This window comes from Sturnira hondurensis, unplaced genomic scaffold, assembly GCF_014824575.4.
Source record: "Sturnira hondurensis isolate 20B ecotype Veracruz unplaced genomic scaffold, ASM1482457v3 Scaffold0021490, whole genome shotgun sequence".
In the NCBI taxonomy this organism is placed as follows: Eukaryota; Metazoa; Chordata; class Mammalia; order Chiroptera; family Phyllostomidae; genus Sturnira; species Sturnira hondurensis.
In genome coordinates, this window is record NW_028094121.1 from 485,888 (window position 1) to 508,118 (window position 22,231).

The following is a 22,231-nucleotide window of genomic DNA, read 5'->3' on the forward strand; positions in this document are numbered from 1 at the left end:
GCCATCTTGACTGGAAGTCTGCATCTTGGCACTTCCCTTCAAATCTTTTCAACTATATTTTATTGTACCTCTATTATCGCTCAGACACATTGGGCTACCCTTCCCCACTTACTTCATGAAACATCATAAATTGCATTTTAAATCAAATATTTGTGTGAAGTACAGTACCTGCTTCTAATTAGTTATTAATGTTAGTTTTGCAGTGTACTGTGGACCATTCATTTAGGGGATTTTTCTGGACTACATTTTTTGTGCATGCCCAACCCAAAGCCCAGGACAGTGAGAGCTTTGCAAACTGATGGGAGAACTCAAGAGTTGGGAAATTTTAGTTTCAGGTAATAGTTAATAAGCTTAGTAGGTAATGCATGTGGAAAGCTACTGTTTCAGGAACTGAAGGTATTGGCTACCCTGACTCCAGACCACAAGCATTTTGACCTTTATGCTCCCAAAGACATCATTAAGCAATGAAGATGGTATCTGAGCTACTTTATTCTAGGCAGAGAAATCCTGCAGTCCAGGACACAGATACAGGAAATCACCCGGGACACAGAACACAGGACGCAGGACACAGAAAATCACCAGTCAACAGATGAAAGGTTGTTAGGAAAATGACTGGACTGCAACTTTTAGCCAATTAACCTCTTTCCTGAATTCCAAATCCCTTACCTACAATTTTTCCTCCTTATAAAAAAGGCTGGCTTGAAAAGAAATGTAAGACTGTTAGGGTAAATAACCCACTGTTTTCTCAGATCACAGGCCATCTGAATAAAATGCCCATACAGATTCAATCCCTGTCTCTGCTTATGGGTTCTGGTAGTTACAGACAGCACAAACACCGACTTTTCCGGTTTCAAAACTTCTCCAGGATTCAAGGATGGAGCAGGGCAACGGCCTAACTTTGCCTTGCTAAGTGAAGAAAACAATAATTGCAATCATTTATTGAGTGTGAATTATGTGCAGGCACCAGACAAATGCTTTATCTTCAGTTTTATTTAATCATTACAACAAATGGCATTGATTTGCAGAGATTACCCCCTTGGTAAAGATGAGGAAACTGAAATTAAGTCAGGTGTGTAATTCGATAGAGCTAAAAGGTGGTACAGCTGGAGAGGTGACTCCAAAGCCCATGCTCTTTACCGCACTGTAATGCTTCCCTCAGGGTAGAGATTAGCAACTGGGCCCTGCCTGGCTCCAGGTGGAAGCCAAGGCTGTTTCCCCAAAGAGTAGTCCTAAAATATTTGAAAGCTAAATTGTTAATTCAAATCTGGAGTGAATTTAGGACAAGACCGCAAAAAGTAAAGTAGCAGGGAGCTCATCATTCTCCAGGCAATCTACCTTCAGGGAGGTGTTCTTCTCTCCTACCCTCTCTTTGATAAATCCCCAAAGAACAAAATTCTTTCCATTGTGTCAACTTTTGGGCACACATTTTATTGCACTTAAAATTTTTGTATATATCTATTTCCTAAACTAAACATGTTTATTCATTTTTTTAATCCTCATAATCATCAAGGCCTACCACATGATAGGCATGAACAACTATTCAAAGCATGGCCTTCATGAATCCATAATCCATTTTATAGTATGAACATGGTTGATATTCAGGCCCCACATATATAATTTAAGGAGTAGAATTCCCAGCAAGCTCTTTTTTAAGGGTGAGAAACAGCTCACGTTCATGTTCAATATCAAGATGATATTCAGGCAAATGTGTCAGGTGGGTTGGTCATAACTGCTTTGCTTTTGCTTTCATTTTTAATGAGTATGAAATGACCTTTGAAACACGAATAGCAAAGAATATTTGCCTGCCCACCACTCACTGTTTTTTCCCTTCATTTTCTGTCTTTAGGAGAGCAAAGGGTTTATTCTAGTTCTCACCACCTGTAAGAGCCCTGGTCTACTGAACAATTTTTGATTCTGTGATATTTGATCCTTCAGTTGTTGTCTTGTATAAAAGCTGTGTGTCGAGATTGAAGATTATCCACTATCTTCTTTTCTATCTCGATGCCTTTTTCTTTATCTTCCTCTGATAGCAATAACTTAGTTTCTGAGTCTTTGGTTATAATAACCACAAAGGACTGTCGTGACTCAAGGATATTAGCCACCACCACTTGATGTCGATAAATTTCCAAAGCATTCCGTGCACGATCAATTACGATGGAGGGGTCAGTCTCCAACTTAAAGGAAATTACAAATGCTTTGGGAGCCCAGTCTTTAACCAAAGGAGAAAGCATTTTTGGCACCATCTTCATTGTTATCTGTGTTGGGGGTGGGAAAAAAAAGCTTAATCAGCAAACAAAGGTAACTACCTACCAGGTCAACCTGGTGGGAAACTAAGGAAGCAGTGGCTCAGATTTAGGCTACATCAATTTAAGTGCAATTTCTCATTGTTAAACTTTTCAAAGTGTAGTAAATGCTTAGCTAAAAGCTTTGGCTCTATGTCTTACAAAATCAGCTCTGCTCTGCCACCCTCAGAACCACTACTACAACTCCAAAGAACAACATTACACGTTCTCAAATACCTCCCTTTAGTTTTTAAGCCAAACCCTTAAATACATACATACAAATAATTTACTCATGCCAAAGTTACTTTGGCAGAAGTTCAAACGAAGTTAGGTTTTTAAGATTCTCAGCTTGCAATATTTTTTGCACTGGTAGAATAGCTATTCGATTCCATTTAAAAATTATCACTTTTAACACATCTTAGCACTTAGAACTGATTTTCATTTGATCAAAACTCCTACTATACCATTCTCTACTATATGTCTAAGGGAATGTTGAGTTGTTTTGTGTACTTCCAAAGTACAATTAAAAAATACAAGATAAACGAAAGCTCCCAGAATTTAAAGCGTGAAATCACTAATCATCAGGTTTTCCCTTCAAAAATTTAGAAAGTGCGATAGGGATCAAACACCCAGTCTCCACTTTATTTTCCTCCTTAGCATTTATCACTATGTCACATAGTATGCATTTAACTTATTGTCTCTTCTGCAGAATATGAGCAACAAAAAGGCACAATATGTTACCTCTGGGTCCTATAATATTGCCTGGCATATAGTAGATGCTCAATAAATATTTGCTGAGGAAACAAATGAACTAACCAACAAAGAGTATAACTGCCTCATACATAGTTGAGGCAGTTACACTCTCCTATTTAAGTTCTATTTGTATCAGCCAATAAATCACTAACAACTCCATCAGGTTACAGGAAGCCAGATCACCTCACATCTCAAACACACCACTGCACGCACCATACCTCTTCCTTAAACTATGGCAAAACCCCTCGCCCAATCAACACACACCTCTCTCTCCACTGAATTCACCTTTAATACCAATGCCAGAATGTTCTTAAAAAACCAAAAACAAAAAACAACTCCATCTCATTCTCCTACTTATGTTCCCCTTGGCTCCTCAGGATAAAAAGCCCAAGCTCCTTAAAAAAGAACAGGAAGTCTTCTGTGAGGTAAGCTGTCTCTTCTGCCCTCCATTCCCACCACTCTCCCTGCTCTCCAGTCTTATCAAACAAGTTCAGTTCATAGTCACTGCCCGTTTCCAAACTCCGACTGTGTACTCTATGTAGGATGTCTTTCCCCACTTTGTCTAGTATAGCCTCTGCTTATCTTTTTTAAAAAGATTTTCTTTCTTTTTAGAGAGAGGGGAATAGAGGAGAAAAGAGAGGGGCAGAGTCATCAATGTGTATTGCCCTGACCAGAATCGAACTGGTGACCTCTCAGTACGCTCACTCCACTGAGCCACACCAGCCAGTGCCTGCACATTTTTAAAAACTCAATTCAAGTCACTTCCAGGAAGCCTTCCTTGACTTTCCCAAGATTCGCTCACCCCATGCTCTGACTTCACATTGTCCGTACCTTTCCACTGTAATTATGCCTGTGTCCAGTTCCTTCACTAAACTGTTAAGTCCTTGAGCGAGGCCTGTGTCTTACTCATCTCTGTATCCCTAGTGCCTAGAACACGTGAACTGCAAAAAGGCCATCTATAGATCAAGAGGGAATTAACCCGAGATTGGTTACAGTGGACCAGATCTCTAGAACAAAAGCGCCCATCACCTGCAGTGGGCCCCCAGATGACTGGATCTTGTGTTCAGGCATTTCAGAGACAGGAACATAGAAATCCGACACGGCCGCAGCCAGGTAAAACATCGCCGAAGGGCCTGCAAGAGAAGCACAGGGTGTAATAAATCGGAGAGGTGTATAGGATCAGCTCCTTTCAACTCCGGTTGCCCTACTCTGAGACTCGGACGGGTAATGAAGGTGTAAGGGGTAAGTGTGTCGGGAGAAAGTCTCCGGGCAGCCGATGGACTCCTATGGCACACACCTAGCGGATTGAGCGCCTGGGCCGCAGCCTGTAGCAGATGCAAATAGTCCGCCAAAGTTGTGAACTCCACCGCCAGGAAGGTGCCGGCAGCCGCAGCCTCCTGGTAGCTCCGCAGAGCCGCAGCAAAGCCCGGAAGTGCCTTCTCCTCGACCTCCAGTCTTAGGAAGTCCGAAGTGGCTGGGCTGGAAGGCCGCAGAGCTGACAGCCAGGTTTGGGGAGGGAAGCGGTGGGCAAAGGGGAAGGCAGAGCGAGCACGGTAGAGGAACAGAACCGCGTAGCCTGCAGCCAGGAAGGCCTCGGCCGAGGTTGCACCGCGCCGCCCGCTGCTGAAGTTGTCCAGGAAGCGCACTGGCCGAGCTTCCAGCGGGACTTTGGTGCCGCCGGATGTTACTAGCACTACCCGTTTTCCCTGCGTGCCCAGCCTGGAGGCGAAACGAGCCATAACCTCAGCAGAGCGCGCAGCCCCTGCGGGTTGGGGGAACTCGGCGACTAGGTCCGCTTCCGCCATGAGTCCCAAAGCTCCCCCGCGCCTGCGCACGGTCCTGGGCCGCTCGCTCCCTTCCCCTATCCACCTGGTGTGTGCGCCGTCGCAGTGGGAGGGGGAGGATCGCTATCCTACGCTGGGTGGCAGCTCCGGATTTCTCCGCTTCTGGAAATGCATGCTGGTTTTGCCCCACAGCCCAACGAAGTTGACAGTGAGCGGACGCGAGTCAGTAGGGCAGACATCTGGAAGGGTCATGTTTGCTGTTTCCTAGTCTGGGTAAAGTAGCCCTGCTTGACCCTTACCGGCTACCGTATAGACCTTTCTGCACTTAGATTCCACTGGAGTTAGGTTACTTAGCCATTTAACCTTTGAGTTGGAAAGTGAGTAAAATGTGTGTGTGTTACTTGGGTTGGGACTTGAATGTGTAACCCCCACCTTCAACTTAGTCAAGCCCCGCCCCCGCCCTTGAAATTCTGCGAACGTGATAGCCCCCGTGGCGATCACGTGATACTGGCGTCAGGCGCGTCGTCGCCAGGCAGCCGTCCTGGAGTGTGACACCGCTGGCTGCAACATGAACGTGATCTACCCACTGGCTGTGCCCAAGGGGCGCCGGCTCTACTGTGAGGTGTGCGAAGCGCCGGCTGAACGAGTGTGTACGGCCTGCACAGTCACTTACTACTGGTAGGCCTGAAATGTGGCACAGAGGCTCCTCAACTCCCTTTCTCGCAATCACCGGTCTGGGCTTAGGTTCTCGTTAGCAGGTTTCAAGACAGGTCCCTAAGACTTCTGGTGCATCGGTTTCGTCCTCTTTTACTCAAGTCATTCATGCGCAGATATTTTGTTGCGAGCCTACTGTAAGCTGTGCACTGTTCTAGGTGCTGAAGTCTCTGAGAAAACTCGGCAGACCTGTCTGTCTCTCAGAGAGCTAACAACATACTCGACTGTGACAGATGCGTTAAAAGAATGCATATGGAAAACACTATAGTTTCAGAGAGTGAGAAATGTCATAAGGACAAAGGAAATGCGATGGGAAATTGGGCAGACTGCCTCTCTGAGGGTAAGCTACTGATCTGCAAGTCAAGTAGGAGCAGTCTGACATGAAATGGCTGGGGTAAGAGCGACCCAGTAAGCCTCTGAGGGAGGAAAGACTTCGACATGTTCGAGGAATACAAAGAAGGGTAGTTTCGTGCACAGCCAATATGGTAAGGGGTTTGGGAAGGTTGTACTGGATGAGATCAGTTTTCATTTATTTAGTGTAACATCCCATGGCCTTTGCTTTAGATTAGACCCTATTTAGAGCCTGAGATAAAACAGCCAGGTTGCTGACTTTCAGAAACTTAGGTCAGTGCAGACGAGCTTGTTTAAAAATGGGAGTCATTACAATGCACCCTCCATGACAAGTGCTGTCTCTCAGGGTGTGCTGTCCCCCGCAAGCATGGTGATCAGGGGAAAGGTTCTCGGAAGAAGTAACATTTGAGCGGAGTCTTGAAAATTTAGTAGGGAATTGGTAGGTGAATGGACAATGAAGAAGGAAGGGTAGGGCACTCCTGACATCCGGGACTCCCTGAGTGAAGAGTGAAAGAATGGAGTTTACTGAGAGCTGGGTAGGGAAGGCAGTAGTGGAGGGGGCAGTCTCTGGCTTTTAAATGGCAGGCCAGGAGCCTTTAGCAGATCTTGAATAAGAACCAGTATTTTAAGAAAATAATAGAATAAAACTGATCAGAGCAATCTTACTTTAATCATCTCTTGAAGCTTTTAGTGTTTTTATGTGGATATGTGTGTTTGTACTGGTAAAATGTATTTCATACTATGAATTTAACACAAAAAAGTTCGAAAATCATTGTGTTAGGTAATAGTAGGAGTTTAACCCAAGAGGATCAAGGTTAGGGCCAAGATCAACAGTGCCATGAAGTCCAAGGGTTTGGAATTTACCCTCTGGAAAGTCACAGACGATTTTGGCATGCTCTCATTTGTGTTGGGATGAAAGGAAGCCGTGTGGAACATACTGACTGGTTGGAAGGTGGACACTAGAGGCTGCGTACTTGATTGGGAAGTGGTGGCAGTGGGTCCTCCCTCGGGCTGCGTTAGGTGTTCATCCTCCTTGTTCTCACAGCATTCTATATGACCCCTACTCCAACATTCACCATATGGTTTGAAATCAGTTGTCCAATGATTTGTATTTCTCACTAGGCTGTGTGCCCCAGAAGGGCAAGGATGGCATCTGTGTTTAGGTTGCTGTAACTTTATTGCATTTAGAATACAATTCAGAATTTGTGACAGAGACTGTGAAGTCCTGGTTACCTGTCTTCCTTCGTTTCCTACCACACTCACTCCCTTTTCCGTGATGTAGTTACAGAGGCTTTCTTTTAGAACTAATTCGCCAAATCCTTCATCAGTTTCTTTGATGTCTGCTGGGAACCTCCCCTTCATTCATGAATGTCCCTAGTTCTCTTTCATCCTTGAGTTCTCAGAAATATTATTTCTTCAAAGAGGTTTTCTAGGAAACTCAATCTAAATACTCTCATTTTTTCTCTCTCACATTTTCTTCATTTTTCCTTTTATATTTTTTTCTTTACTTGTTTAATATCTGTGTCTTTTACTAGACCAAGTGTCTACCACACATACTGGGCACTCAGTGATCATTTGTTGAATAAACTTCTGAATGGATAACAAACCTATTAATTAGGGAAAGGAATACAGAGGAGGTGGTGGGTGACTGATTGGGTTGGGGACACAGTTTGAGGGGCCTTCAGGCCACTTGGGAGAGATGGCTAGGAAACCCATTGCCTAATATAAGCATCCACCTCTTCTCCTTCACCTGTCCACCTCTTCCTGGTCCCCCTTTATCTCTCTGGCCAGAAGTAATTACTTCTTCCTGTCAACTCAATTTTAAGTTACTTTGTACCTCACAGATAACTTTTATTTTATTTCTTCACAAACACATTACTACAACTTTATTATGCTCCATTACAACTGGCTATTATGTGGAATGTGTGTAGAAGGACTATCAAATGTATGCTATCTTTTGATCAGTTTTAGACCCATCTGTGTATGCCCCACAGTGTCCAGGAGAGTGTCTTGAAATAGTTGAAACTGAATGCTTAATTAATGTATGAGTCAATAAATGATCATTTCCCATGCCATTAGCTTCCATTATTTTCTTTAGCTTTTTCCCTTGCTTTTAATTCTTCTTAAAGACCTCCGTTCTTTCCCCCCCTTCCTTTTTCCAGATTTCTATATCACTGTGCTCTGGAGATTTCAACATTTTTTTATAAAGTAAAACTGAGGTCCTATAGTTTAAAATGGGTGTTTTATCACCCCCTTCTTCACAGGGTTTTCATGGTTGGATGTAAAGCATCTAGCACTGTGCCTGGGGTCAAGTTGGTGCATAATATTTATTTATTTATTTTTCCTCATCCTAAGTTTAAAGACCAGAAAGGACAGTCAAGTTGAATTTGTGAAAGTTTTTGTTTTGGCAGAATTTTTTCTGAGTAAAAATGTAATTGATGCTCATTGCAGAAAACTTGAAAATACAAAAATGAAAGAAAAATAAATCTGTAATCCCATAATGCGGAAATTAATAACCTGGTATTTTGGTTAATTTTCTAATATTCTTTTCCTATAAATCCATTTAATTTATATACTATGTATAATCTTGTACATATCTTTTTATATTATTTCTATGGAGTAGAACACATTTTTAAAAAGCAATTTTATTAAAGTATACACTGAAACATTACGTACAGGTATTATAGGTTAGCAACTCATAGTGTAGAGGTAAGAATAATTTGCAAAAAAATTTCCATTTATTTAGCATTTGGGGCACACATTAAAATGGCTTCATTGGCCAGGAAGAGACGACAGTGAAGTGATATTCAGTAGCAAGAAGCAGTAGGATCTGTGGTGGACTGGAGAATTAATGCCCTGCGTAAAGGTATTCAAATTTAGTTTAAAAACATGATAATGGCCAAATAAGACATGTTTGGCTCACCAGCTCCTTGATTGTGAGCACTGACTGAAAATAGATTTTTCAGCTGCTTTTTTATGTATGGCCCTGTTTGGGGGGATGAGACAGATGCATAGGGAGAGAGGTCATAACTGTATAAATGAAGCTCACTTTATTTAGAAAGGTAGATACTCTGGTTTCTCTTCAGATCATATAAATCTTTCGCCTTTCACTTTGTTTAGAAAGGTAGAATATGTCAAATGCTCTCAGTGGAGCGAAAGTTCAAGTAGCTAAGTAAGCTAATGTTTTCACTGCTCACACAATTACTCAACAAACTCCTAGTTAATAAATACCCTGTGGAATTCAACTGTTTTTATATCCTGACTATGGAGTGCTTTTATTGATTTGTTTACAATAATTGTTTATTAAAAAACCATCAAAAAGGCTTTATGTCGTTATTATGATAGCAGTTCCAGTTTATAAAGAAAAATGCTTCCTCCTGTTGGCCCAGGAGGAAGGAGAGAGGGTGCTATGTAATTATTGTCTATGGCTGCTTTTGTGCTACAAGAGCAGAGTTGAATAGTTGCCACAGAGACCATACAGTGCTCAAAGACTAAAATATTTACTGTCTGGCCCTTCACAGAAAATTTTGTTGACCCCAGCTCTAGATTATTGTTACCTTATTTTGGAATATGTATAAATGGAACCAAACAGTTCATTTTTACACATTTAAGTAAAAACATGTAGTAATCAATAGAAATGCAAAAACCCATGATTATATGCATCTGGCAAGTCTTTAAAATACCCAAAGCAGTTGTGCATCAACTCTACCTCAATTTTTTTAAAAACATGAATGTGAAAAAATACATGAAACAATAACTGTCATAATTGAAGGGAGAAATAAACAATTCAGTAATAATGGCTGAACACTTCAGTATCCCACATTCAATAGTGAATACAACAACTAGTCCAAAGATCAGCCAGAAAATGTAAGACTTGAACAACAGTATAAACTAACTAGATCTAACAGATATCTACAGAACACCATCCAACAACAGCAGAATGCACATTCTTCTCAAGTGCATGTGGAACATTATCCAGGATAGACTATATGTTAGAATGTGAAAACAAGACTCAAATTTGTAAGGACTGAAATTATACAAAGTATGTTCTCCAACCACAATGGAATGAAATTAGTCATTGACAACAAGGAAATTAGGAAATGTACAAATGTATGGAAATAATACACTCTTAAATGACCAATAGGTTAAAAAGAAATCACAAGAGAAATTGGGAAAGGCTTTGAGATGAAAAGAAAACAAAAATGCAACATAGTAAAACTTATAGGATGTGGTGAAAGCAGTACCCAGAATCTATAGCTGTAACACATATTAAAAAAGGATGAAGGGCCCTGGCTGGCGTACCTCAGTGGATTGAGCTCAGGCCTGCAAACCAGATGATCACGATTCAATTCCCAGTCAGGGCACATGCCTGGGTTGCAAGCCAGTTCCCAGCAGGGGACACAACAAAGGCAACCATACATTGATATTTCTCTCCCTCTCTCCTTCCCTTCCCCTCTAAAGATAAATAAATAAAATCTTTAAAAAAATAAAAAATAAAAAAGGATGAAGATCTCAAATCAATAACATAGCCTTCTACTACTTTAAGAAGCTAGAATAAGAAGAGCAAACTCAACCCAAAGCTAACAGAAGGAGGGAGATAGTAAAGATTAAGCATAAAAAAGTGAAATAGAGAATAGGAAAACAATAGAATCAACAAAACCGAAAGTTCATCCTTAAAAAAATGGACAAGTCTTTAGCTAGATTGACCAAGAAGACTCAGATTACTAAAATCAGAAATGAAAGTGGGGACATTGCTACCAACTGTGCAGAAATAAAAGAAGAGAATACAGTGTACAATTGTATGCCAACAAATTAGATAACCTGGATGAAATATATTCCTAAAAAGATACAAACTAATTCAAGAAAAATAAAATATCTATAATCACTAAAAAGATTTCGCTGGTGATCAAGAAACTTCCCACAAAGAAAAATCCAGGGCTAGATGACTTCACTGATGAATTTTATCATATGATTAAATAAGAATTAACAATTCTTCACAAACTCTTCAAATAGAAGGAATAATTCCCAAGTTATTTTATGTGACCAGAATTACCCTGATACCAAAATCAGACAAACACATCACAAGAAAACTACAGGTCAACATCCCTTATGAATAATGATGCAAAAATCCTCAACAAAATACTAGCAAGCCAAATCCAACAGCATATAAAAAGGATTATACATAATGACCAACTAGGACTTCTCCCGGAATTTAAGGTTGGCTCAGCATATACATATCAATCAATATAATACACAATCTTAATAGAATTAAAGGACAAAATCCATGTGATCATCTCAATAGATGCAGAAAAAGCATTTGATAAAATTCAGCATTCTTTGTGATAAAAAAAACCAACTTATCAAACTAGGAATATAGAGAAAATTCTGTAACTTGGTAAAGGGTATCTATAAAAAACCTATAGAAAAACACATAGGTAATATTCTTAATTGTCAAAGATTACAAGTGTTCCCCATAAAATCAAGAATGAGACAAAAATGTTGGTTTCACCACTTTCATTCAACATTGTACTAGAGGTTCTATTTGGGGCAATTAGAAAAGACAATGAAATAAAAGGCATCCAGCTTGGAAAAGAAAGAATAAAAGTACCTCTATTTAAAGATGACATGATCTTGCAGTGAAAATCCTAAATACCTCCCCCCCCAAAAAAAAACCCTAGATCTAATAAATGAATACAGAAAGGTTACAGGATTGCCATGCCAAAATTAATTGCACTTCGTATACTGGCAATGAACAGTCTGAAAGTGAAATCAAACCCATTCCAAATAAACAAAAGAAAAAAAATTGACAATAGTATCAAAAGTGAGAGGGGATGAATTTAACCAAATTAATACAAGATTTATATGCTGAAAACTATAAAATACTGTTGAGAGAAATTAAAGAAGACTTAAATAAATGGAAAGGTATTTATAGATGGATAGACTTAATATTATTAAGAACAACATTTCCCAAATTGATCTACAGATTAATTTCAATCCCTATCAAGATTCCAACTGCCATTTTTGCAGAAATGGAGACACTGATCCTAAAATTCATATGAAAATGCAAGGAACCCAGAATAGCCAAAACAGCCTTGAAAAAGAACAAAGTTGGAGAACTCATACTTCTCAATTTCAAAATTTACTACAAAGCTATAGTTATGAAGAAAGCTTGGTACTGACTTTAGGATAGACATGAAGATCAGTGGAAGCGAATGGGAAGTCCAGTAATAAACACATACATTCATGGTCGATTGATTTTCAAGAAGTTTGTCAAGACCATTCTTCTGGGGAAAGAATTGTTCCTTCTGTGTGGTGGCAGCATATGTGGGTATCTACATGCAGAAGAGTGAATTTTGACCCCCTACCTTATACCAGCTGCAAGAAAGACCTAAATGTAAGAGCCACAAATATGACACTTATAGAAGGAAACAGTTGTAAATCTGTGTGATCTTGGATTAGGCAACAGTTTTTAGATATGATACCATCAGTGGAAGGGATCAAAGAAAGATAGGTTGGACACTATCAACATTAAAAATTTTTGTACACCAGAAAATGCTAAGAAGAAAGGGAAAAGGTAGCCCACAGAATGAGAGAAAATATTTGCAAATCATATATCTGATAGGGATCTACAATCCACAATATGTAAAGAATACTTAAAGCTCAACAATAAGACAAAAGGCCCTATTAAAACATGGGCCACTTCTGGCCAGGATGGAGGCATAGGTAGATACATTGTGCCTCCTTGCACAACCAAAAGAAGGATAGCAACAAATTTAAAAACAAAAAATAACCAGAACTGCCAGAAAATCAAACTGTATGGAAGTCTGACAAACAAGGAGTTAAAGAAGAAACATTCATCCAGACCTGTAGGAGGGGTAGAGATGGACAGCCAGGGCAGAGAGGATGCACAGCAAGGTGGCAGCCGGTGGAGCAGACGGTCTCACATTCGTGTGCGGATAAACTGGGAAGAACGAATGGGGGTGAGACAGACTGTGCAACCCAGGGTTCCGGTGCAGGAAAACAAAGACTGAAAAAACTGGTGGGGGTTGAGGCAGTGGGAGAAACTCCCAGCCTCACAGGAGAATTTGTTGGAGAGAGACCTACAGGGTCCAAGAATGTACACAACCCACCCATCTGGGAATCAGCACCAGAAGGGCCCAATTTGCTTGTGGGTAGCAGCAGAAGTGACTGAAAGCTGGCAGAGAGCTGAACAAGTGGCATTGTCCCTTCTGGCACCCCTTCTCCACATACAGCACCACAGCACAGTGATGTGGTTGTTCTGCCCTGGTGATCACCTAAGACTCCACCCCTTACTATGTAACAGATGCGCTAAGACAAAATAAAAATGACCCAAATGAAAGAACAGATCAAAGCTCCAGAAAAAGTACAACTAATTGACAAAGAGATAGCCAATCTATCAGATGCACAGTTCAAAGCACTGGTAATCAAGATGCTCACAGAATTGTTTGAGTGTAATTGCAAATAGAGGAAAGAGTGAAGGTTATGAAAAGTGAAATAAAGGAAAATACACAGGGAACCAACAGTTATGGGAAGGAAAACAGGACTCTAATCAATGGTGCAGACCAGAAGGAAGAAAGAAACATTCAACCAGAACAGAATGAAGAAACAAGAGTTCAAAAAAAATGAGGAGAGGCTGAGGAACCTCCAAGACAACTTTAAATGTTCCAATATCCGAATCATAGGGGTCTCAGAAGAAGAGGAAGGGCAAGAAATTGAAAACTTATTTGAAAACATAATGAAAGAGAACTTCCCTGATCTGGAAAACGAAATAAACTTCCAGGAAGTCCAGGAATCCCAGAGAGTCCCAAAGAAGTTGGACCAGGGAAGCACACACCAGGGCACATCATAATTACATTATCCAAGATTAAAGATGAGAGAATCTTAAAAGGAGCAAGAGAAAAGGAGACAGTTACAGACAAAGGAGTTCCCATCAGACTGTCAGCTGATTTGTCAAAAGAGACCTTGCAGGTAAGAAGGGGCTGAAAAGAAGTGTTCCAAGTCATGAAATCCAAAGACCTACATCCAATATTGCTCTATCCAGCAAAGCTTTCATTCAGAATGGAAGGGCAGATAAAGTGCTTCCCAGATAAGGGAAGCACTGGAAAGGAGTTATGTTAAAGGAGTTCATCATCACCAACCCCTTATTATATGAAATGTTAAAGGGACTTATCTAAGAAAAAAGAAGAAAATCTAAACTAGGAATAGTAAAATGACAACAAATTCATAGCTATCAACAACTGAACCTAAAAAAACAAAAATGAACTAAGCAAACAACTAGAACAGGAACAGAATCACAGAAATAGAGATCACATGGAGAATTACAGCAGAGGAGGGGAAGGGGACTTTTTTGGAAAAGATATAGGGAATAAGGAGCATGAATGGCAGGTAGAAAATAGACAGGGGGAGGTTAAGAATAGTATAGGAAATGAAGAAGCCAGAGAACTTACATGAACTAAGGGGGCAGAGCACGCGGGTAGGAGTGGGTGTTCAGGGTGGAGGGGAATAAAGGGGGGGGGGAAATGGGACAACTGTAATAGTGTAATCAATAAAATATATTTTTAAAATGGGCAAAGGATGTGAATAAACATTTCTCATCTTTCCAGTGAGCACCTGGAAAGATGTTCCACATTATTAGTCATTGGGAAACTGCAAAATAAAACCATGATGAGACACCACTTCACACACACTAGGATGAAGATACAAAAAAGACAACATATGTTGGTTAGGAAGTAAAGAAAATGGGACCCTCATACATTATTGGTTGTAATGTGAAATGGTACAGTTTCCATAGAAAACAGTGTGGCAGTCCTCAAAAATTTAAACATATAGTTACTATATGACTCAGCCATTCCATTCTTAGGTATATGCCCAAGAAAATATTTGTTCATACAAAAGCTTAAGCATGAATGTTCATAGCAGCAATATTCATAATAGCCAAAAAGTGGAAACAACTCATATGTTCAGCAACTAGTGAATGGGTAAGCAAAAAGTGATGTATCCATACAGTGAACTGTTACTCAGTCATAAAAAGGAATAACATAGATACATGCTACAACACGGATGCACCTTGAAAATATGCCAAATGGCAGAAGGTAGACACAAAAGGTCACATATTGTCTGTTTCCATTTTTATTCAATGTCTAGAATAGGCGAGTATGTAGAGAAAGTGGGCAAGAGTTTCTAAGCACTACGTGGGTGGAGGGAGGAAGGAGAATGACGGCTGGGGTGAATGGAGTTTCTGAGTCATGAAAATGTCAGGGGATTAGGTAGGGTCATGGTTATAAGACCTTGTGAATATACATACATATATATTTTAAAATTTATTTATTTTTTAGAAGGAGGGAAAGGGACAGAGAAACATCAGTTTGTTGTTCCACCTACCTGTGCATTCATTGTTTGCCTCCTGTATGTGCCCTGATTAGGGGTCAAGCCCGCAGCCTTGGCATATTGGGATGAACTCTAACCAACTGAGACACTCGGCCAGGGCTGTGAATATATAAACACTGAATTGTACACTTTAACATGTAAATTTTTTATGGCATGTGAATTATATATCAATTTTAAAATGTTAAAAAATTCATGATTGAAGGAAAGGTCAGACTTGGGCAAATAGATTTGGGGGAGTCATTTACATAAGCAATTATTTAAGGAATGGGAATAGATACTCTTTAGGAGTGCTGCCCAATTAAATTTTTTTGCTGTGATGCAAATGTTCTACATCTGTGCTGTCTCACTGAGTGTTTAAAAATACTAAATGTGCATGTAAAACAGTCAAAAAAGCTGTGTACCAAACTCAGTGCTTCCCTCAGAGAGCTGATGAACAACTGGCTTCCGAGAGCAGGCTGAGAGTAACTGCCTAATCTCTTGGCAGCTATGCTTCTTTATCTTTAAAACATTGATAACAGACTTCACTCTGTTTTTGAAAGTTAATTAGTTACATGCAAGACCACCTGCTGGGAGGCATGCGCGGTGTGTCCCCCATGAACGCTCTCCCAGGAGCGAGGCAGACAGTGCTCTCCCAAGTTGTGGAACGTGGTGGCGCTGATCACGGGAGAGGGTCTCCTCGAGCCTCATCAAGTGTAAATTCCTTTCTTTCCCAAGAAAAAGACCCTCAAATTCCTCAGCTGCAGTGCTCAGGTATTTTGAAAGTGACCATAGAACAATATCTAATTAAAGCCATCTTTGTTGTTATTAAGACAAAGACAGAATACCCCCAGCGTCCCCACGTGAACCTGTGCCTGCAGAAAGAACATCCGTCAACACCCCTCTACACCCCAGCGTAGTTTTTCCACCATCAAGTAATTGCAAGACAGGAAAGAGATTGGTGTCCAAATGGCTTTGGGCTCCTTGCCCAGTTTGTGTTGGGCTTACTTCTCTAGTTTCTAGGGCTAGGTCAGGAGTAGAGCCCATAGAATCACAGGTCAGGCCCAAAGCGATGATAATGAAGTGCATGTCTTTACTGTCAGTGGTGTGGTTCATCAGAAAGCTGACTGGGCCAGCATCCATGAGAAGATCTGTCAGCTCCTGATTCCGCTGCGCACGTCCATGCCCTTCTACAACTCAGAAGAGGGGCGGCAGCACGGCCTCCAACAGCTACAGCAGCGGCAGGTAGGCCCTGCAGGACAGTTACAGAGGGTGCAGTGACACTGCCCAGAGGGAAGGGTGCCCTGGGTCGTGATCACTCATCCCTAGCCTCTCTGAGGGCGCAGACTTGTTTTTGTATCTTTATGTCCTCAGTACCATTCAGTCAGTTGTTCTCCACATACTGACCGAGCATCGGCTGCATGAGTCTCCCTGGGCTGCCATAACAAAATACCGTAGCCCGGGCAGCTTAAACAACAGAAATTTACCTTCTCACAGTTCTTGAAGCTAAAAGTCCGAGATCGGCCATAGGTGTTGGCAAGTCTGATGTCTTCTGAGGCCTCTGTCCTTGGCCTTCAGGTGACTGCCTTGCCACATCTTCACATGGTCTTTCCTCTCTGTACACACATCCTTGGTTTTTCCTTGCGTGTCCAAATTTCTTCTTATAAGGACACCAGTGAGACTGGATTAGGGGCCATTTTAAAGGCCTCATTTTAACTCAATCACCTATTCAAAGGCCCTGTCTCTGAGTGCAGTCACCCTCTGAGGTACTAGGGTTAGGGCTTCCACATATACATTTTAGGGGGACCAAGTTCAGCTATAATACCCACATGTGTCAAGTACTGTGATAGCAGCCCAGGCACACAGTAGGGGGTCCACAGTGGTGTGTGAATATATAAAGCAGTGAATAAATAAAGGAGATTAGGAAAACTATTATGGCATTGATAGCATCTCATTTTTTTCCTGAAAATAAATAGCACTTTATAAGCCATAAATCTCAAAATGCCAGATTCATCAATTTTAGTGTTGTGACACTTTGTGAGTGGCCTTAGAATGACACAGGGTTAAAGTTGTTTCTTATATTAGCTAAGCAGGATAACACCAGGAAGAAAATTTTCTTAAAATTAACTCAGAAAGGCAGACAATTTTAGATTGTCCTGAGACATGACAGCTTGGTTAAACTAAAATGTTATTATATGTAGAAAAATAAAATTCATTTAATAATTTCCTATTGAGAACATGTTTATGCCAGTACTGGACTAAGATGAAAATACACTCGTTCCCAGACCTTAAGGAACTCACAGTCCGGAGTTTGCCTTTTTGTATCAGCGATGTTGGCTCTCGTGTCTGCCGTAATACAGGCAGGCTCGCTGAGTGCCCTTGACCAGTTTATTAAGTGTTGGCTTCATATCCAGCTGTATGTGTATCCACCTTGGTCTTTTACCTTTGGACTGTCTCAGATGGTCTAGTTTTCTCTTCCACAGAAGCATTTGATTGAGTTCTGCTACACTGTGGCCCAGAAATATCTCTTTGAAGGAAAACATGAAGATGCTGTGCCGGCAGCTCTGCATTCTCTTCGCTTCCGCATGAGTGTGTACGGCCTGAGTTCAGTAGAGCTTGTGCCTGCCTACCTGCTGCTGGCCGAGGCTAGCCTTGGTAAGTGGAACTGACCTGAGGCCCCCGGAAGTGCTATGCTAGGTCATCTCAGTGGCCAGAGTGTAGCCTCGGCAGGGGCACTAAGACCCCCTTTGTGGAAGAGCAGCATTGCTGAAAGAGTGTGGCACGAGGTGGGGAAGGAGATGCTGTTGACTTTTGGTTACAACCGGCAGAAATCCACACTCGCTGGCCTAAGCAATTTGTCAGGGAGTGTCCTCAGGGAATTGAAGCTTCATGAGGTACTGGAATCAGAATGTTGTAACAAACCAAGGCTCTCAGTTTCCCTTTCTGGGGCCTTGTCTCTTGCCCCTGCTTCTCCATATCTGCTTTATTTTCCATCCCCGCAGACCAGATTTTTCTACCCTGTACTTACTGCAGAAGACCTCTACCCCCAAATGTCAGGTGTAGCTGAATTTACATGTCTTTCAGGTTCAAGGTGGGTAATAGATACTAATTAGCAACAGATTTCCAATTTTACCTTCCCAAAGAGGAAATGGTGTTGACTTAGCATGAGGGTGATATCTGTCCTCCTTTCTCCGCCTTTGTGCCAGGGTCACAGGGTTCGAACAGAAACACAGGAACCTGCTCCTGCAGATGAGAGGCAGTTTTGAGAGTAGGGAGCACAGACTTGGCAGACATCCTGCGTGGCGGTTGCAAAAGAGAAGAATTAGCATTTTTGAGGGGAAATAACATTGGAGTAGCTGCAATATTTTAGGTACTGTGCTGCTACTTTTTATATATTAATAGCCACTTTTAAAAATAAATGAACTTCTAGAAAAGTAAAATTATTGGGAATACAGTACAGAGAACTCTTTTCCCTGAGCTGTCTGTCTGAGAGTAAGCTGTTCACCTAATGCCCTATGCCTTGAATATTTCAGTGTGTATCTCCTGCGAAGATGTTCTCCATCATAATCACAATCTAACCATCATTTACTATCATATACTAAGCAGGCCCCATTTAAGTGTCTCCAACTGTTCCAATATCATCTTTATAGGAAAAGGGTACAGTTCAGAATCATGCTTTTCATTTTATTACCATGTGTCTGTAGTCTCCATTTTGGAATAGTTTCTCAATCTTCCTTTGATGTTTGTGACTGATATTTTTAAATATTAAAGACCAATTATTTAATAAAACATCCCTCAATCTGTGTTTCTCTGATGTTGCCTCATGACTAAATTCAGGGGATGTATCTTTGGCAGAAATATCACAGAAGTGATGGTGTGTTCCCATTCCATCCTATAAACTGACTCATGTTTTCAATTTATTCCATTACTGACGATGTTCATTTAAGTTACTTCATTAAGGTGGTATCTGCCATGCTTCTTCTCTGTAAAGTAACTCTTTCCCTTCTTTGCAATTAACAAGTAATTTATGGAGAGGTATTTTGAACTATGTAACTATCCCATTCTTCATCAAACTTTCAATGTATCCATTCATTTATTTATTTACATCAGTATAGATTCTTGGTTTCTTGTCCCCCCCCAAAGGGTTATAATCCATTACTGTCATTCATGTCATGCCCCACTATCCCTGACTTGGCAAGTGGCAGCCCATTCAAGCTGGCTTCTGTGTGTCCTGGACACACCCATTTGGTTCTTTGATCACTTTCCTGCTTTCTCCAACGTACCTCCAAGGAGCCTTGATTTCCTTTGGTGAAAAAGGGAATTCGGAAGCCGAGAGTTGTGAACTAGATGTACACATTGCTATTGGAGTGTGGCCCCTGCCAGGCCTTCTCAGTGGACATATTTAGAGAACATGTGTAAATGTAAAAATGTGTGTGCGTATACACACACATTTGTGGATGTATGCACACATTACATCTAAATTTATTTATATATATCTGTATATATATATATATATACACATATATACACACAAATATACAAGGTGGGCAAAGGTAGGTTAGTAACAATAATAAATAATAATACAAGAGTAAACTCTGCATTGCACATACCCATTGTAAATCTAATTTTGCCCACCCCTATATACGTGGCCGTGGGTCCACACCAGTATCCCAGATCAAGTCCAGTGCCAACGCAGGGGTTAGTCTGATTTTCTCCCATTGTCTGTTTGTTGTGCTCTCCTCTGACAGTGAGAATGCTGGCTTCCCTTTTCATGAATATATTTACATATTTAATCAGTTCCCCTTCTATGAACCATCTCCCCTCTCCAGCCCTGTCCTTTCCTTCTAAGATGCCCTTCTCTCCCTCTGTGGGCTCTGGCTCATTTCCAGGCTACCTCTTCTACATGAATCCCTCCTTCTCGCTGGTTTGGGTTCTGACTCCCAGGCCACTTAACTGCGAGAATGTCCTCCTTATCCCACTCAGGTCTGACTGCCCATTCTGGATTGTCCATTCTCCAGAACTCTTGGGAAGAGTACTGGACAAGGAAACACAGCCCAGGGTCTGTTTTTTTCAGACGCTGACTAGTTTGGAAGTCACCCTGGCCTATCTCATCATCTCGCATTTGGACAGTTGCCTGCCAACTGGTTTCTGCACATGTCTGGCCTCCCTCCAATCTGGCCTCCACACAAAATGTGATCAAATCTCTCCACTATAAAGACCAAACTCCTAAAGCAACCTATGAGGCCCTGCTTGATCCAGCCTTTATGAATCCTCTCACTCGCCTCATCTTGCATTCTTTTCTCTCTCCCTTTTAAATTACACTGTCCTTCTGTTGATTCTTTATTTTCTTAATTAAAAAATTGATTTTAGAGAAAGGGGAAAAGAGGGGGACAGGGAGGTAGAGAAATATTCATGTGGGAGAGAAACATCAGTTGGTTGCCTTTTGTATGCGCCCCCCATGGGGGACCAAACCTGCAACCCAGGCAGGTGCCCTGACTTGAAATCGAACTTGCAATGTTTCACTTTGCAGGACGATGCCCAACCAGCTAAGCCACACAGGACAGAGCTTCTTTGGATTCTTTAGAGGTGCTCTGATGCGTCATTGTTCTGGAAGGCTCATCTCTAAGTCTTTTCACTTTTCCTCCCCTCCCTTTCCCTTAACTAACCCCTATTCATCCTTTAGGTCTCAAGCGTTACCACCCCCTTGCCTAGAAGCCTTTCCCAAGCCCCCAGCCTGGGTCAGAAACCTCTTTCTTTTTTCTGGGTACTTCAATAATAATTATAAATTTATGGATGAGATTATTGAGTACTTGAACTGCATCTATGCTTACAGATCATAATGTCTTCACATCAGCACAGGACTCACTGCTGGGAAGATACTCAAAACACCCTCCCACAGTGCCTGATACCTAGTGGGCACTGTGTAAGCCTTTGTGGAATCTGAGTCCTCTTTACGGGATTGTTTTGAGAATTAAATGAGTGTGTGTGTAATGAACCAGAAAGGGCTTTGCCAGCTGGAAAGTCCTGTCCAAATGGAAGGCTTTACTGTAACTCCCAGAGTCATTGATCTGGAACCTTGCCAACGTTTTTGAAAGTTTAAACAAGTCACACCCCTTGTGCACATGCCTCTTTCCCATCTTCGAGATTCCTCCCCACTAGAGTGGGAAAATAACAAGTGCTCAGTCTTTCTTAAAGTAAAACTTCGGAATTATAATCAACTAGAAATGGTATTTTCAATACCACTTCGAGGAGGAGCCTCCTTCCTCATCTCCCCTACCGTCGTGCTTTGGAACCAGGAGAGCCTGGGTTCGAATTCCAGCTCTTTCTTCCCTGCTTGGGCAGTCCCAGGCATCAAGCTTTTTCTTACCGTAGGGCTCTCTTGCGTACTGTTCCTTCTGACTGGAATGCTCTTTTTTCCTTCTACATGGCTGGCTTCTTTTCAGGTCGTGCACCTGCTTAAATGTCACCTTCTCAGAGAGCTGTCCCCTAATCAGCCAATCAAAGTATTGCAGGTTTCTCCCTGCTTTCTTTGATCACTGTGTTCTGTTCATTTCCTTTATAGCACTTCATGCTTTGTGAGTTTATTTCCTACCTACTTCATTTTATTATATAAGCTCCTTGAGGTCAGAGATCATGTCTGTTTGATTCACTAATATGTACTCAATAAATTAGATAAATATGTGGTTGAATGAAGGAAGTTTCCTCTTCTGTAAATTCCTCCTTGGATACTTATTTCCCAGGGTTGTTGGCAGACAGATCACAGATGCAGTGGCCTAGCGTAGTGCATGGCAAAGAGCAGGTCCTCAGGAAATGCGGATTCCCTGTTCCCCTGGGCATCTCACAGCCACACCTTGGAATTGTCCGTAACTGCTTTATTCGGTGCACCTTTACTGTCATCGCCAATTCATGCGTAATTGTCCCCCAATGTGTCTCTCAGATCTGCCACTAACCCAGTGTGAGCCT

At 41.4% G+C, this 22,231-nt stretch overlaps 2 protein-coding genes across 5 annotated transcripts in view; one reads left to right on the forward strand and one right to left on the reverse strand.

Annotated features, from left to right (window-relative positions):
* Positions 1-972: 972 nt before the first annotated feature.
* On the reverse strand, positions 973-5,191 carry PPCS (phosphopantothenoylcysteine synthetase). Of its 3 annotated transcripts, XM_037032497.1 has the most exons (4): positions 4,778-5,191; positions 4,064-4,168; positions 2,757-2,804; positions 973-2,255 (listed from the first exon to the last, which is right to left on the reverse strand). In XM_037032497.1, exons 1-4 carry the CDS (start codon positions 4,838-4,840, stop codon positions 1,932-1,934), a joined length of 540 nt encoding a protein of 179 aa, XP_036888392.1. In that variant the 5' UTR covers positions 4,841-5,191; the 3' UTR covers positions 973-1,931. The 3 variants fall into 3 exon arrangements, with proteins under 3 accessions (XP_036888392.1, XP_036888391.1, XP_036888393.1); XM_037032496.1 differs by lacking the exon at positions 2,757-2,804 and having other exon boundaries at positions 4,065-4,168; positions 4,333-5,185; XM_037032498.1 differs by lacking the exon at positions 2,757-2,804 and having other exon boundaries at positions 4,065-4,168; positions 4,778-4,854.
* An 84-nt stretch (positions 5,192-5,275) lies between these two features.
* ZMYND12 (zinc finger MYND-type containing 12) overlaps positions 5,276-22,231 on the forward strand; it is a 62,410-nt gene continuing 45,454 nt past the window's right edge. The window contains exons 1-3 of one of the 2 annotated variants that reach the window (XM_037032495.1): positions 5,276-5,497; positions 16,372-16,513; positions 17,752-17,923. In XM_037032495.1, the coding sequence (XP_036888390.1) occupies positions 5,388-5,497; positions 16,372-16,513; positions 17,752-17,923 (424 nt within the window). In that variant the 5' untranslated portion in view covers positions 5,276-5,387. The remainder of the gene's footprint in view (positions 5,498-16,371; positions 16,514-17,751; positions 17,924-22,231) is intronic. The other variant, XM_037032494.1, reaches the window with a different exon arrangement.